The sequence below is a fragment of the Orbicella faveolata genome, unplaced genomic scaffold, assembly GCF_042242905.1.
Source record: "Orbicella faveolata isolate gen_17 unplaced genomic scaffold, um_ofav_v1 contig_1, whole genome shotgun sequence".
Lineage (NCBI taxonomy): Eukaryota > Metazoa > Cnidaria > Anthozoa > Scleractinia > Merulinidae > Orbicella > Orbicella faveolata.
Window position 1 is genome coordinate 34,518,820 of NW_028301536.1, and position 13,612 is coordinate 34,532,431.

Consider the following 13,612-nt stretch of genomic DNA (forward strand, 5'->3'; position numbering starts at 1 on the left):
CGAAAACAAAATTGCAAGAATCCGCTGCGGCGGAGGTATTTTACCAAAGAGAAAGGAACTTTGCCGGATTGCAGGGTAAATGCGGAAATTTTAAAATCTCAGTCATTTGTGTAGGTGAACACGTTTTATTCCAGACTGAACGGCCTGGCTACTCATAGTACCTTACCCTTCCTATCTCTCCTCTGTCCCCCTCCCCTCCCCACCCCCCTCCCATACCTGATATAGATCTATTTTGTAGGTTAGCTTTCATTTTTGGGTTGTACGATTTTAAATAGCGTGATAATTGAGATTGTTCAACTTGCAATTTGCAGCAAGAGATTATGATCATTTTCTCAGTCTTGTTTGTAGTCAGAGTTATTTCATCTGTTTTCGCTGTGTTCGTTCTTCAATTGACTACGCTTCCGTACAATTCGCGGAATGGCCGCCCTTTGGATAATGGCCAAGCACGGTGATAGTCTCCCTAAACACGTCTTGATTTCCTAGATCCAAAATGAAACCAAATCATTATAGAATCAGTGCACAAACAGGGAAGTTAACAATCCAGGGGACAATGTTTCCTTGTTTGCACTTGGTATGCGGACGTAATGTGCAACACGAAAGCCATTTTTCTCCATAACGGTCGTGGACCTTCCAACATAAATCTTGACATTTCTGTTTGCTCCTTCAATGTTTTCCGGACTTCGAAACCATTCCGCACTATCAACAATGGTTTTAGCAGCATGAATCCATAGCAATAGTTTGGACGAAGACTCGTTTTGAAACAGAGGCACAAGCGAACTCGGAAATGGCCTATGACATTTACTGATTTTGGATTGGATTAGTCCCGAAAAGGAACATTACTAGTGAGTGACACTCGATAGCCTGAGTGAATGTACATTGTGTTCGTTGGTTAATAAGGGAAGAGAGAAGGAAGGAGTTCGGATTTTGTGATTTGTCTCTTGACTGCAATACTATTGTCATTCACATGCATCTCAAGCTTTTATTTTCATTACATGGAACTCGTTCGTAAGTATATTTACTAACTCGAAGGTGTTTTTAAAACCTCAGGCCAATAACTGAGTTAGCTTCCAGCGTGCTTATCCAGCTTTGCCTTTTCCAACAATCCGCGCCAATAACAAGATTAATGCTTTTTTGTTTGTCTTCATTCTAAAGAAAACTAGAAAAACAAAAACAAATTACACCTCCCTAACATGTCTACCTAGGAAAAAGATATTTTCGAAAATTAAGATTGTTAAAAGATTATCAAGAGACTTCTAATTTCAGTGAAGCAATTAATGCAAGTCTTATTGATGATGCTTCGATTATAAATCAAGGACGTTTTCAGAAATTACAGAACGGGAGCAAGGGTATGGAAATTTCGAGGGAATAATTCCAGAAAATCCAAAATCTATTGAAATACTCGAAATGCAAACCCTTCATCCCAAACGTCCGGACATTTTAGGAGCAAAATAGAATGGAACAGAAATTTGGAATGGAACGGAGAGTTCACGGTCCTCTCTAAGGAAATATTGGGATCCATATTTCGGTGCAGTCAGATCAACTAGAACACGCTCTTCCATTCACAACTGGAATGTTCAGAAATTCAGACCGGAATTTTTCGTCGAATGGATAGCGTCGTAAGATCTGTAATTGACGAGAGTTGAGAGTGAAAAAAGTACACAATACTGAACCATTCATTCATCTCCTCTTGTGTTTGTTTTCCTTTATACGTTCGTCACTCTTAAGTTAATTAAAATTCTTATCGTGTTACATTTACAACAATTAATCTTATGGTGATGGTCTAAGGCCGACAATATATTCACATGCATAAATATATGTCTGGATGAGTCTCACATCCTTTTGCACCTGGCTGTAAGAAGGCTACAAACCAAACAGAGCAACTTATTCCTACCCGAAGTACAGAAAACAAGAACGTGTTTAATTATAAACTAGAAAACTCTAATTACTAGAGTTTTTCGTTACTTGTAGCTTTCAGCTACCCAGTGAAGGGTTGCAGATCTGTCAGATACTAATACTGTAGTCATGAATCGAGAAAAGTCGGTTAAAGCCGAATAAATTAGTAGCCGAACATTCAGCCCGGGCAAGAATTAGCCTTGTTTTTGTTTACTCTCTTTACCATGATAGAAACTTGTTCACAGGTTGTGGAATTCAGCTTCCACCTTGACCGATATAAGGTGATGTGAGGTACTTTGCTTTCAGCGGAAATATGTACTAAAATCTTTATAACTTCTCACGGCCGGGGCAAACTTGATCAAAAGCAGTTTTTCATAATATAACAATAATGAAACTTTCTTCATGGTAAGTTAATACTAAGGACGTTTTAACAGTGGAATCCCGAAAGAGAGGGAGATAGAGAGAGAGAGAAAGAAAGAGAGAAACGGTTTTGTTCAGAACTTGCTTGAGAATGGAAACTTGCTTGGAAACTTCATCCCAACACTCAATTTCGTATAGTCATTATATTAAGGTTAAATATGATGCTATTAGGGGTGATGACATCGAAGAAATTAGGAGAGAAAGACTGATCCTCTCTCTCGACGAAAGTGAATGTCCATCTAACATTTTCAGAAAAACTCTCCTCGGAAACATAAAAGTTGAGAAATTTTCAACCACAAAATTCCAGTAATGCACTTTTGAAATCTAACAATATTCGTAAAATATAAATATGACTCAATTCAGTAAACGTGTTTCTAGACCTCTCTCGAAGACTTTATTAAGTAATCGTGTAGTTTAACATCGCTGCTTATTGAAATGTTGTGTAATTTATTGTACTTGTAATACTTGTACCCTATTTTAACAAAGGTTAATGGGAGTGCAGCCGTCACGCTGTTTGCTTTCTCCTTTTCCCACGCTTTACAAATTATGAACATCCTCGAGTCCGTGCCACTTTCAGGAGAACTGCTACATTGTCCGATAACATGGGTAACTTAGCGCCATCGTGGCATGCACTTTCCCTCAGCAAAGCAAAGTAACGACCTGTTTACAAGGAGGAAGGGTTACCCTAGCAAGCAGGTTACCCTAGCACTCAGACATTTCCTCTTTTTTTCTTCGTCGTGTTTACAAGGCAGCTAGGGTTATCCGGGTAGGCGGGTTACCCTATCTGCATGCTAGGGTTACCCTGGCAGGCGGGTTAACGTTTTCACTTGTAAACACTCCAGGTAGGGTTCACCCGCCTACCCGGGTTAACTTTCTATTGTTTCCAGACTCTTTGATGAGTGTAACCGCTTATTAAGTTGTCCCGGGTTGTAGGGTTACCCTACCTGTGAAATTTTGCTTGTAAGCCCGGGATATACCCTTGCTAGGGTAACCACCCCCAAGCGGGTTAACCCTAGCTGGAAGGCAAAAGATATCCCGGGTTTACTAGCAAAAATGTTTAAGTGCTAGGGTAACCCGCTTGTTAAGGTAACCTGCTTGCTAGGGTAACCCTCTCTCCTTGTTTTTGATTTTTGTGAAGAAAAACCAGAACCCTCGCAAAATTTAGCTGGGCATACCGCTGGTTGAAGGAGTGTTTCTCAAAAGTTGAACGTGATCTGGAGCCCTGATCAATATCCATGTTTAGTACTAGAGCTAGTGTACCGGGAACAGGAAAAAAAACTTTAAGCACTAAGCTTTTCGAGCTTGAAGGAGTTCAATCAACATAGCTAATATTCAGCTGCCACAACGCGCAGGATTTTGCTCTAATGTTGTTACTTTTATAAGTTTCTCCGTCATAGATTTCTAAGTTTCTCGCGCATAAAATGGTGTTCCCATGAAGCAAATAAACTTCCCTGTGTTCGGGATAAGGCATGAATAGCCTTAAAATTCACCAAACATTATTAAAAGCCGATACCACAGGGTCTTAAAATAACTGAGGAGAATTGACTACCTTTGCAATTACATCTGCAAATGGTTAAGTGTTCAAGTCTTCCCGGACAAGGACTATAGATTGTAGGCCCCGTCTCCTGCATCGCCAGCGTTACATGGTTAGCCGGGGAAGTTAAAGAACCCATGCTCACACCTATCGCAAAGAGCTGGACACGGAGTTCCCGGTGTTGTGTTCTGGCCTTGTCTCACGGGTTGGTGCTTTCCGTATAATAGAGTTAACCTCATTGCACCTGTGAAGAGAGGCACTGTAAAAGCAAAATGTCGTACACAAGAACAAAGATTGCCAAAGAATTTATTAATAATTTATTACTTATCAATAAACCCTGGTGCATTCAACCTTCCTTTTCACTCAAACCTTCAATGTCACTCAATTACATTGCCCACGCATTAGCGTTGTTTGAGTTTGAACAAAAACAAGAATACTTATACTTAATTGTAACCGTAAACTCTAAAACAAATTTTGTAATTCCCGATCAGTCGCCTCGACCATAAGAAATGTTTCAGGCGTGTCGGGAAGGGCTTATTCGAGGTATGCTGTCTTAAAATCTACTTAAGTATCGAGGGCAGGATGGATCTTTGTGCAATTTGTCTAAGAATTTGTTTTTTAATTTGTGCAGGACTTTTTGTTTTGTTGTTGTTGTTTTTTCGTTACATTGCCAGTTTCAGATGTCTTCCAACATTTTAGCGCATCGTTTTGCATGATTTTTTTTCTCTGTTTTTTTCTTTTTTCTTTTTTTCTTTTTTCTTTTTTTTTTTTTCTTTATCTGTGTGTGATTCTTTTTTTCAGAGCAGAGACCCCTTTTTGCAAATAGGTGAGCATAAATCATTTTGAAACCCTATCAATAGAGCTTACCCTAATGATTCCATTTACCTCCCGGGGAGTTAATTTGCTTTGGGTAGCTCAAGGGATGGGACGCTTATTTCGTTTTGGACATGTATATCTGAGTATCATACCCGGGGGGGGGGGGGGGGACTCCCATATAAAAACAGACGGGTGTGCTGGTTGGAAATTTTGAAAAGAACCCCTAAGAGGTACCAAGATCCTGTTTTGTGATCGTTGTTCCCGCTAAGGAGCTTTTGAGGCTATTCACGCTCAGAGGTACCAAAACCGCTTTTTTAACCCCTAACGAATACGACGAGCAACCCCATTCTTTTTATATGGGAATCCCCCCCCCCCCCCCCACCTCCTCCTGGGGTGGAACACTACCGTAATAAAAACCAATTAACAGAACTGTAACCATGGGTACTCTGATAATCATAATGTTCAATATTACGCTCAGATTAGAAAGCAGATTTCATAATTTATTCGTCTAATTCTATGTCAATGTCATCAATGTCATTTTCTTTATAGGGGTGTTTGTTGGAAGAGGTTGCTTATTAAAAAAACGACACTCAATAAGGAGCGCTTATAAGAAAGGAAATGCTTTTTCGAAAGAGGGCGCTAAATCGAATAATTACAATATTCCTTTCTTGTAAGAATGCATGCGCCACATAAGTGTCTTTTAGGGCTAGGGAGTTGTTCATTAATGCTACTGTGTTAACTTCAGATCAACTGAAGTCGAGGAAAATTCGTCGGCCACTCTTTCAAGTGTTTTGGGAAATGCAATGGCAACTTCGCATCAGAACTTAAGAAAATAATATTGTAATGACTATACAGCCTCCGTAAGCTCAGCGTTTACAGAGGGGACAGTGTGCGTAGTTGATACCACACCCCTAGAGTCTTGTAACGAATGAGAAACAAACGTCCTCAAACAATTCGGGTCTCCCGCATTAACACCTAAGTTCCTATCTTCAGGATTGGTTGATTGACAAATATTCGGCCGACAAGGTTCACTATTGGTTTCACCGCGAGAAATTCGATGTACCTCTTCGCTGTCAATCCATGCGTTCACCGCGTGGGCCCTATTTGGCCCCATTTCATGATGCTCTTGATTCGACCTTATTGCCGAGCCCCTTTCGCCTGAGGGGCGGGGCCTATTTTCACCATGGGCTATAGTATCTGGACGCGTGGGTCTCGGACTGATAATATAGTCTGTGGTACCCGCATCGCACGATGTACTATTTCCTGGATAAGGTGGTGGAGGCTCCTCATTATCCTCTTCTTGAGAGCCCCAAAGTTGAATGTCTGTGTGCTGAGACAGGTTGTCTTCAGATAAGCCTCTAGGTACCACACGAAGGTGGTGTATGAGGCGAGGACTGTGAACGGACAAGCTAAAAGCACTTGAACCAGAGCTTCGTCTTGTTTCCGAGATATCTAACGTTAGTGACGTCCTTCTAGATGGTGGGTAGAGGTGAGGCGAGCGAATAACTAATGATAAACACCAAAAAAAACAAAACAATTAGGAAATAATTAAGCTCCAGAATTTTTGAATCGAGATTATTAGAATTTTTCTTTTCCTTGCAATGAACCATTTTCGTATTCTCGGTAATGGACTGGAACTAGCTTGTAACTGAGGCTAACGTGAGAAATCTTTTCAAATGTAAATGACATCAATCTCTTTTTAATGATATTCCCCCACTTGAGCCTCCATTGGAAGCTAGTTCCAGTCCAATACCGAGAATACGAATACGGTCTATTAAACGAAGACTTTAACTGTAGTGTTTTGGGCAGCTCTGGACGTTAGACAATTTAAGACAAGACAAGCCATTTTAAGGTCAAATGGAAAAATAATATCCGTGTTTTTAGGCCCAACTGATCTCTCAAACTTAGTGAACATTTCAACCATTTTGAAAAATCAATTTATTCTAGGCTGGGAGGAAAATAGTAGAAAGATGTGGTAGGTTACTATCAGCATACCTGCGTCATAAGAGGGTGGCGCCTCCACGTCTAACGGATCACGTGATCGATCAGCCGAGTCGTTGCCTGTTGGTCCAGATCTTTGTCGGTTTCCGGAAATGCGTCTGTTGTTTGAGCGGAGCTGGAGGACAACTAATGCGCATGCCACTAAACAGATGCAGCAGAGCCCCATGACAATCACACCCACCTCTACGGACTCTTCCTTTTGGTCAGATGAATCTATTGAGATAAAGATCAAGAAGCACGACTTATGAAAAACACTTCAACGTGGAAATTTGCGAGAATAGTAAACAACGTTTTCACATCGTTACGATGCCTTTGCTATGTTTCAAAATGCGATGGTGCGAGTTTGTGCTTATTATTTTTAGATTTTTATTATTTTGCACTATTTACACATTTTTACATACATTTGTAGATATTGCAATACATGCACTTACAAGGAAAAAACGTAGGATTGAAAAAAATAAACGTGATTAAAGTTGGCAAGCTAAACTAATAAATTGACAAGCAAAAGTGACAATAAAAGAAAATAATTATACATTGAAATAATAATAATAATAATAATTCTAATAATAATAATAATAATTCTGGTAAATAAGTTCAAATGACAATTATGGAAGTCATAAATACTCGATCAGAACATAATATTTATCTAAGTGCCACCTTCTTAGTGGCGAAATTTTGTGCCAAATATCTCGTTAGGCCGCTTTGTTTAGTCAATCAGAACTGTTTGCTGTGAGATATTGCGTAGTGAATTAGGTCATTCTGTTATTAAAATAAATTAAGAAGAGAGTTGAATGTATGGCAGCAATAAGTTGAGCTCGAAATCTGAAGCCAGAAATATTGGTAAAATCATCTTGTAACCCAATCAGCAAACTCGAGCTTTAAATAACTCTGTTCAAAACAGATAACAGAACTCCAAAAGGACATTCAGAGGATTTTCACAGTCCAACAATAATAATAAAATAATTATAACGAAAGCATATTTCTCTTATATTTCGGGGTCTCGTTTCCGAAATGACACGGTGCTTTAATGGAATAATAATTAATGCAATTTTGCAGATAAATATTGCCGATTCTGACAAGCCAGGAGAAATGTCTCCATTACAAATCAAAGTTCAAAGGCTTTTGCCGAACGAAAAAATAAACGTAACTGAGATCACAAGATAGCATTTTAAATAAGCGATTTGTTGTTCCCATTTCAAATATCAACCCTCGATAGAAGGCTATACCACTTTAAAGCCAGGATCCTTCACCGCGGCGTCGGAGTTATATTTACCGTTCAATGTTTTTTTTTTTTTTTCTCTCACTCCCAAACGTCTCTTATTTTACAACTATAACGAAAATCTAAGGCTAATATTATCAACGAGAATCATTGCGGCAAGTTTTCCAAGGCATTTCCAGCGATCATATTAATTAGCTCAGTGAATACTGAAAATGCACTGACCTTGCTCTTCTGAAAGAGGTTTTTTTTTTTTCTGGTTCCTGGACGAAATTCAAACTCATGACCTCCCAGCGACCAGTCATTGAGGCGCTCTAACCGGCGAGCAACAGAGAAACTCGCCGGAAATCTCGTCAGGGACTCAGATATTTCTTTCCTTTGTTCACCCTCATGACGTACTCAAATTTCATCTTTCATATTTATTTACCGACTTTGTATTTAAGATCTTTCATTATTTATACAGCGTTTTTGTTTGAGATCGCAGTCAATGCTTACCGCTAACATTGGTCGGGTTCATCGTCATCATCATTGTTCCATTCATTTCGAATCCCAGTCCATGTACGCGTTTGACAATCTTTCTTCTAAGTGAGAGAGTCCAAGTACACGAGGCTTCTAAAGAGATTGGAGATTAAAATTAACAGATCTATGCTGAGTGATTTTAAGTTTATCAATCTATACCCTCACTGAAGAAACATAATATTGTCACTTCATAGATGGACATTTGATCAATATAATTTGAACACCTGAAATCTGGCCACACTTGTATTGTTCATGAAGTTTACTCCAAATCCCTCCCCCACCTCCAACCCCCTTGCTTCCTGCTCTAGTTAAGTCTGAGGTATAAGGAGATTATAGACTGCGGGAATAAGACAGACACAGAAAAAGTCATAATTATTGAGCCCAGCCCTGAGGCGACAAGCTTCCAAGTTATGTTGACAATGTTCCCCAGCCACCTCTCCCATCATCTTATACAGATTGTCTCCCGCAGAAGTTAAAGTGCTGCAGAGCGGATAACTATTAAAACCCACCGAGTCACTCTTGTTTATTCAGTTTATTACATAACTAAAAAAAATACTTCATTTTGACTCGTTAATTTTTAATTTGCACCGCAGTGCAAATTAAGGCGCGCGCGTTCGTAATTTTCTCGGTCATATCCAAATGAAAAATCGTATGAATTGAAAGCTCAAGCAAAATTTTAAGAATTTACGTTGCTCGTGATAAATGAAAATTCTTTCAAATTATATTCTCCTAAAGGCTTGTGAAATTTCGATAAAGTTTTCGAATATCACTGGTACTTTGAAAATATCACCTGTAGTGACTTGCCTATGCTAACACGATCAGCGCTGGTGGTGTCAGTTAAGGACCAAAACTCAGCTCAGATTTTGAGAAGTAAGTTCGCTACCAAACGTTTGGTTACACATTATGATTACAACTCGGCCATGCATAGCAATGTGTTCCGGATGAAAGATTTCTGTCGACTGGTACTAAATCCACACCCGCACGTCACACGTAGCGTCTTAAGCTTCAAGCGATTCATTCTGAAATGACTTTGGCTCATTCAAATATATAAGAAACATAAACTGGTTCACCATACAAGAGTAAAGCGTTGAAACGAAAAACAAATTGTTACTACGCACGTTTTAAGATTAACCGCTTCATTGATTAGGGAAAAACGACACGCACTAAATGAAAGTTCAAATTTGTTTTCGTAGCATGGGAGACAAACTCAACTCTTTTAAAGACGAAGGACATCAGACTGAATGTGATCGTTATGTTGTTAACGTCATTTCGTTACCGCGATATGCGTGATGAAGTTCGCGTGGTTTTGCATGGAGATGAGATCACACGCGGCGGTTTCAATTTTCGCACGTTTTCGCAGCTCACGCGATGTAGTGTGTGTACAGTGAATGGCGGGCTTTGCTCAGTGCAAGATTACTCGGCGGCGTTATATATTTCATAAAACAACCGAGTTAGCCTGGCAGACTGTATGAATTTCAGATCACACGTTGCAAAGAATGGTAACTTCTACTGTTCAGTTAACGTTGTAAACAAAAAGAAATGCAAATTAACTTACCGAATTAAAAATCCTTTCTTCCAAGATCCGTTGATGGTTGTCAACTTTTTCGGTCTTATACTCAAACTTTTAATTTTCCCTGGGTTTCGTTATGTACATTTTCCAATCTCCACCTACAATCATTCGATAAAAAAGGAAAATCGTGTCCTCAGTAATGATAATTTGTTTTCTACATGATGAAGTCTATTTCATTGGCGCGCTTTGTAATCTTCCTGCTTACATTGTCATAAATGATTAGGAAGCACTGCAAAAGATGTGCATCAAATATGCCGTTAATTTTACTTAACGTCGAAGCTAAGAATTTCATTCCATCGCCCAAAGATTCAGTTCAGATTCCACAAAAGATGTCTTGGCCAAATGCACTCTGCAATAAAACTTGCGAGTGCCATGACTACTTTCGCTTTAAATATTTAATATCTTACAACAAAATCCATTTTGCAATATTTCATTTGGTCACGTATTTCGCTTTTCAGATATTTTGTTTACCTTATTCAAGCAACATGCAAGCTGGTTTCCTTCTGAGAATGGAAATTGTCAATGGAAAGTGTCAACAACAGGTAACACACACTAAAAAAAATTATTCACGTTCCTTACAGGTAAATTCTCGTATTAAAAAGAGAAGAGTTTTCATTCTCAATCGGAATTTTTTACCCTTAATTTTTAAGTAATACTAGTTATATTTTAACGCAGGTCTCAATGAGCAGTGTTCCATCGGTGTTGATTTTATCGACTTTTCATATAAATTTCACATATTCAGTTTGGATTATTTATTCGTCGACGGTGCGCAATTTTAGCTTAGAAAATCGCGGGGAAACCATCAAAAGTGATAGTTTTGGTGTTTTAAAATACTTATTTTAACTACATTGGAACGCATTTTTATCACTCGTCCCTACATCAAAATATACACGCTAAATCACGGCAAAAGATGGAGAAGATTTGGATTTTCCTAACCACAAATTGCACCTGTTAACCTATTAGAGAGGAACTAAGGTTTTCTGAAACCAAACACCCATTTTCGTAATAAGAAGTGCTACTCAAAACAATCAGTGTTTTCTCAAATATTGAAATAATCTTTAGCCATAAGCCAAATAGAAACACCAAACATTCCGCGTGCATGACAATTGTTGCCTGAACTTCTGAATTCCTCGCCTTTCACTCAAAAAACCCGGCTGAACCATAAAGAATGGAAGCATAAATTAAAATTTATCTCGCCTACCTGTCAAGTGATATGACTTCTCTACCGGCCTTTGTACGCGCTAGCTAGAACATCAACTGAGTCATGTGTGAGAAAGTAAATATTAAAAATAAATATTCATATATGGAACGTCAGGCCTTTGTTCATGTAAATTTGCATAAGAAATTGACTTCTTAGTTTCCGGTTGCCTTCGATCTTGGTAAAGCTGAACGATATTGTTGGTTTAGTCACGGACAAAGCCATTTCCTGAGGTATTCAAAATAAATTTCTGTTCGGCCACACCCGAGGGGTAGTCCAAGAAAAATTGGGTGGGGTGTGCGGCGCGTTTCCCAAAAACCCGTACCTATTTATCACCAAAATTTGCGATTTTCCCTCCCTATTGATGACCTGACCAAAAATTGATACCTATTTATGACCGTTGCGGCTCAAAAAGTCGCTCTAGACAGAATTTATGAAGAGATTTTGTTGATGTTCTTATTGACAATGATGAAAAAGTAGCTTTTTCTAAAACACATAGCCAATTCAAGACTAGAGTGCTAAAAACATACCCTATTTATGACCAAAATGGCCAAAATCGATACCAAAACGGCTACAAGAAAAACATACCCTTTATGGCCGCACATACCTGTATAGCCCATATAAGGGAGTGCCCCTCCCCCGGGCGACGTGAACTTGGCACAAGGAAGATCAAAAGGCGGTTTTGAAGACAAGGGTTTGATTGGCAAGATCCCTAAAGTACCGTTTCTGGTTTCATTACAAAAAAAATATCCACTAGCTAATCTAGCTAACAAGAACTGTCGGATTACAATCGTCCGTGGGAAAAAAACATAGCGACTAGAACATTTGCCCATAATTCTTAGCACACGATGCCTTTAACAATGCTCAAACCTAGCATGCACAATGTCGTTAGCACAGGAACAAATATAGCACAAACATGGTTTTTGTGGTTAAATATACAGCCGCCATCTTTATTTCCTACGGAGATTTCCTACAGACCTTCGGAGGTCCTTCAGGACTGAGTTTAAATTGACTGCCAGTCCTCTTTCTCGTCCCCAGCCCGTCTCTCTTAGCCGGCGGAGCCTTGGCAAGAGCAAAAACTGGCTCTGGAGCTACATGATCTGATTGGCAAGATTCCTAGACTAAATTTTCGCTGCCTTATTGTTACTTGTTTTCGCGGGAATATACCTTTGCCAAATTGGAACGAGCATATTTCGCGGGACATAAATTTCACGATTTCACCCAAAGAGAATGCGTTAGAAGGAACTAAATTTCGCGAAATTTGTTAAAATACAGATACTCGTTAGCAAACGAGCAGTTAGTCTCTGAATACATGGCGTTAATTGCAGGAATGGCTCCGGACACTTTTTTTCTCTCTAAGCAAGGAAAAAAGAAAAAGACGACATTAAAAGCCAGAATCGAACCCAGGTCGGTCGGATCCTTGAGTAAAAGTATTTGATTAGAGTATCTACAGACAAGAGACTGGATCATAGTCACTTGCTACAGACCTTCAGGAAGTCTGGCTTAAGTCAGTAACGGTCCTCCATTGATTCCCTAAAGAGGAGGAGCAGAAAAATGTTGCGAACTGGTTCAGCCACCTAAAACTAAAATATGAAATATGTGGTTATCCTTTGAAGGGCGTTGGTCCACTGGGGCAATGTTTCCCTACCTGTTTTATTTTCTCCAAAGAATTTGGGCATCGGCACAGGAAACCCACAGAACCTTCTAGCCAGATAAACTCGCTAAATAATTCACGGCAATTAATTATACTTCTACAAGAATCGATGTTATTAGACATGTATAGCTAAAAATCGTATGAATGGGAGTGCATTAAGGCGGGACTGCTATACCTGAAATTCTGTAGAAATTTGGAAGTTTTGAATTTTACCGGAATTTGAATCTTACGGTATTGAAGTTTTATTTTGAGAACCCTGTAAGTTCAAAGCTCGTTTTCTCAATGCAGAACCAGTTATTTTTACCTTTTAGAAAAGGTATCTCTAGAAGGATTTAAGCTTTTGACCTTAGATTTTCAGAATTGCTAGGTCTCCCTGATTTAACTGTTATGCACGAGGGAAAATGTTTCACAATTTAGATTGCGCATCTTTAAATGGTTGTCAGAGCTCCGCATTTTCAAATTTCGCAAAATCTCTTATTCATTAGGGCTGGACATTTGTTTACTTAAGAATACAAGTAAAAAGACATCGTTTGCTTTAAAATGTACATAAAAATATTTTCTCAAGTGCATGGGGGTCATGCACAGCATATGATACTTTGAAAGCTTGTTGTCATATTACAATAACCGACACACCATTGAAATATACATTTTTGTAATGTGCAAGCAATTAGCTTTTCAGTGATACATAGTTCGTCGGAGCTGTGAAAACTGTGCAGAAAAGGGCATATTTCAGGTGGAGTCCTCCCACCCACCCCCCCCCCCCCCCCTCCACACTTAAGGCCACGTCGGCG

General features: G+C 39.2%; 1 protein-coding gene across 3 annotated transcripts; it reads right to left on the reverse strand.

The window, feature by feature from the left end:
- Positions 1 to 5,142: 5,142 nt before the first annotated feature.
- Positions 5,143 to 11,268, reverse strand: LOC110046973 (uncharacterized). Of its 3 annotated transcripts, none has more exons than XM_089273839.1 (5): positions 11,171 to 11,268; positions 9,955 to 10,067; positions 8,376 to 8,492; positions 6,659 to 6,877; positions 5,143 to 6,169 (listed from the first exon to the last, which is right to left on the reverse strand). In XM_089273839.1, exons 3-5 carry the CDS (start codon positions 8,419 to 8,421, stop codon positions 5,511 to 5,513), a joined length of 924 nt encoding a protein of 307 aa, XP_089129965.1. In that variant the 5' UTR covers positions 8,422 to 8,492; positions 9,955 to 10,067; positions 11,171 to 11,268; the 3' UTR covers positions 5,143 to 5,510. The 3 variants fall into 3 exon arrangements, with proteins under 3 accessions (XP_089129965.1, XP_089129974.1, XP_020608343.2); XM_089273848.1 differs by lacking the exon at positions 11,171 to 11,268 and adding an exon at positions 10,175 to 10,439; XM_020752684.2 differs by lacking the exon at positions 11,171 to 11,268 and having other exon boundaries at positions 9,955 to 10,155.
- Positions 11,269 to 13,612: the final 2,344 nt, after the last annotated feature.

Coding starts and splice junctions, on each gene's coding strand:
- LOC110046973 (XM_089273839.1), bottom strand. CDS start 8,421: ATGAATGGAACAATGATGATGACGATGAACCCGACCAATGTTAGCG. Junction 6,878..8,375: donor GAACCCGACCAATGTTAGCG/GTAAGCATTGAC, acceptor TTATCTCAATAG/ATTCATCTGACCAAAAGGAA. Junction 6,170..6,658: donor GCCACCCTCTTATGACGCAG/GTATGCTGATAG, acceptor GTTTATCATTAG/TTATTCGCTCGCCTCACCTC.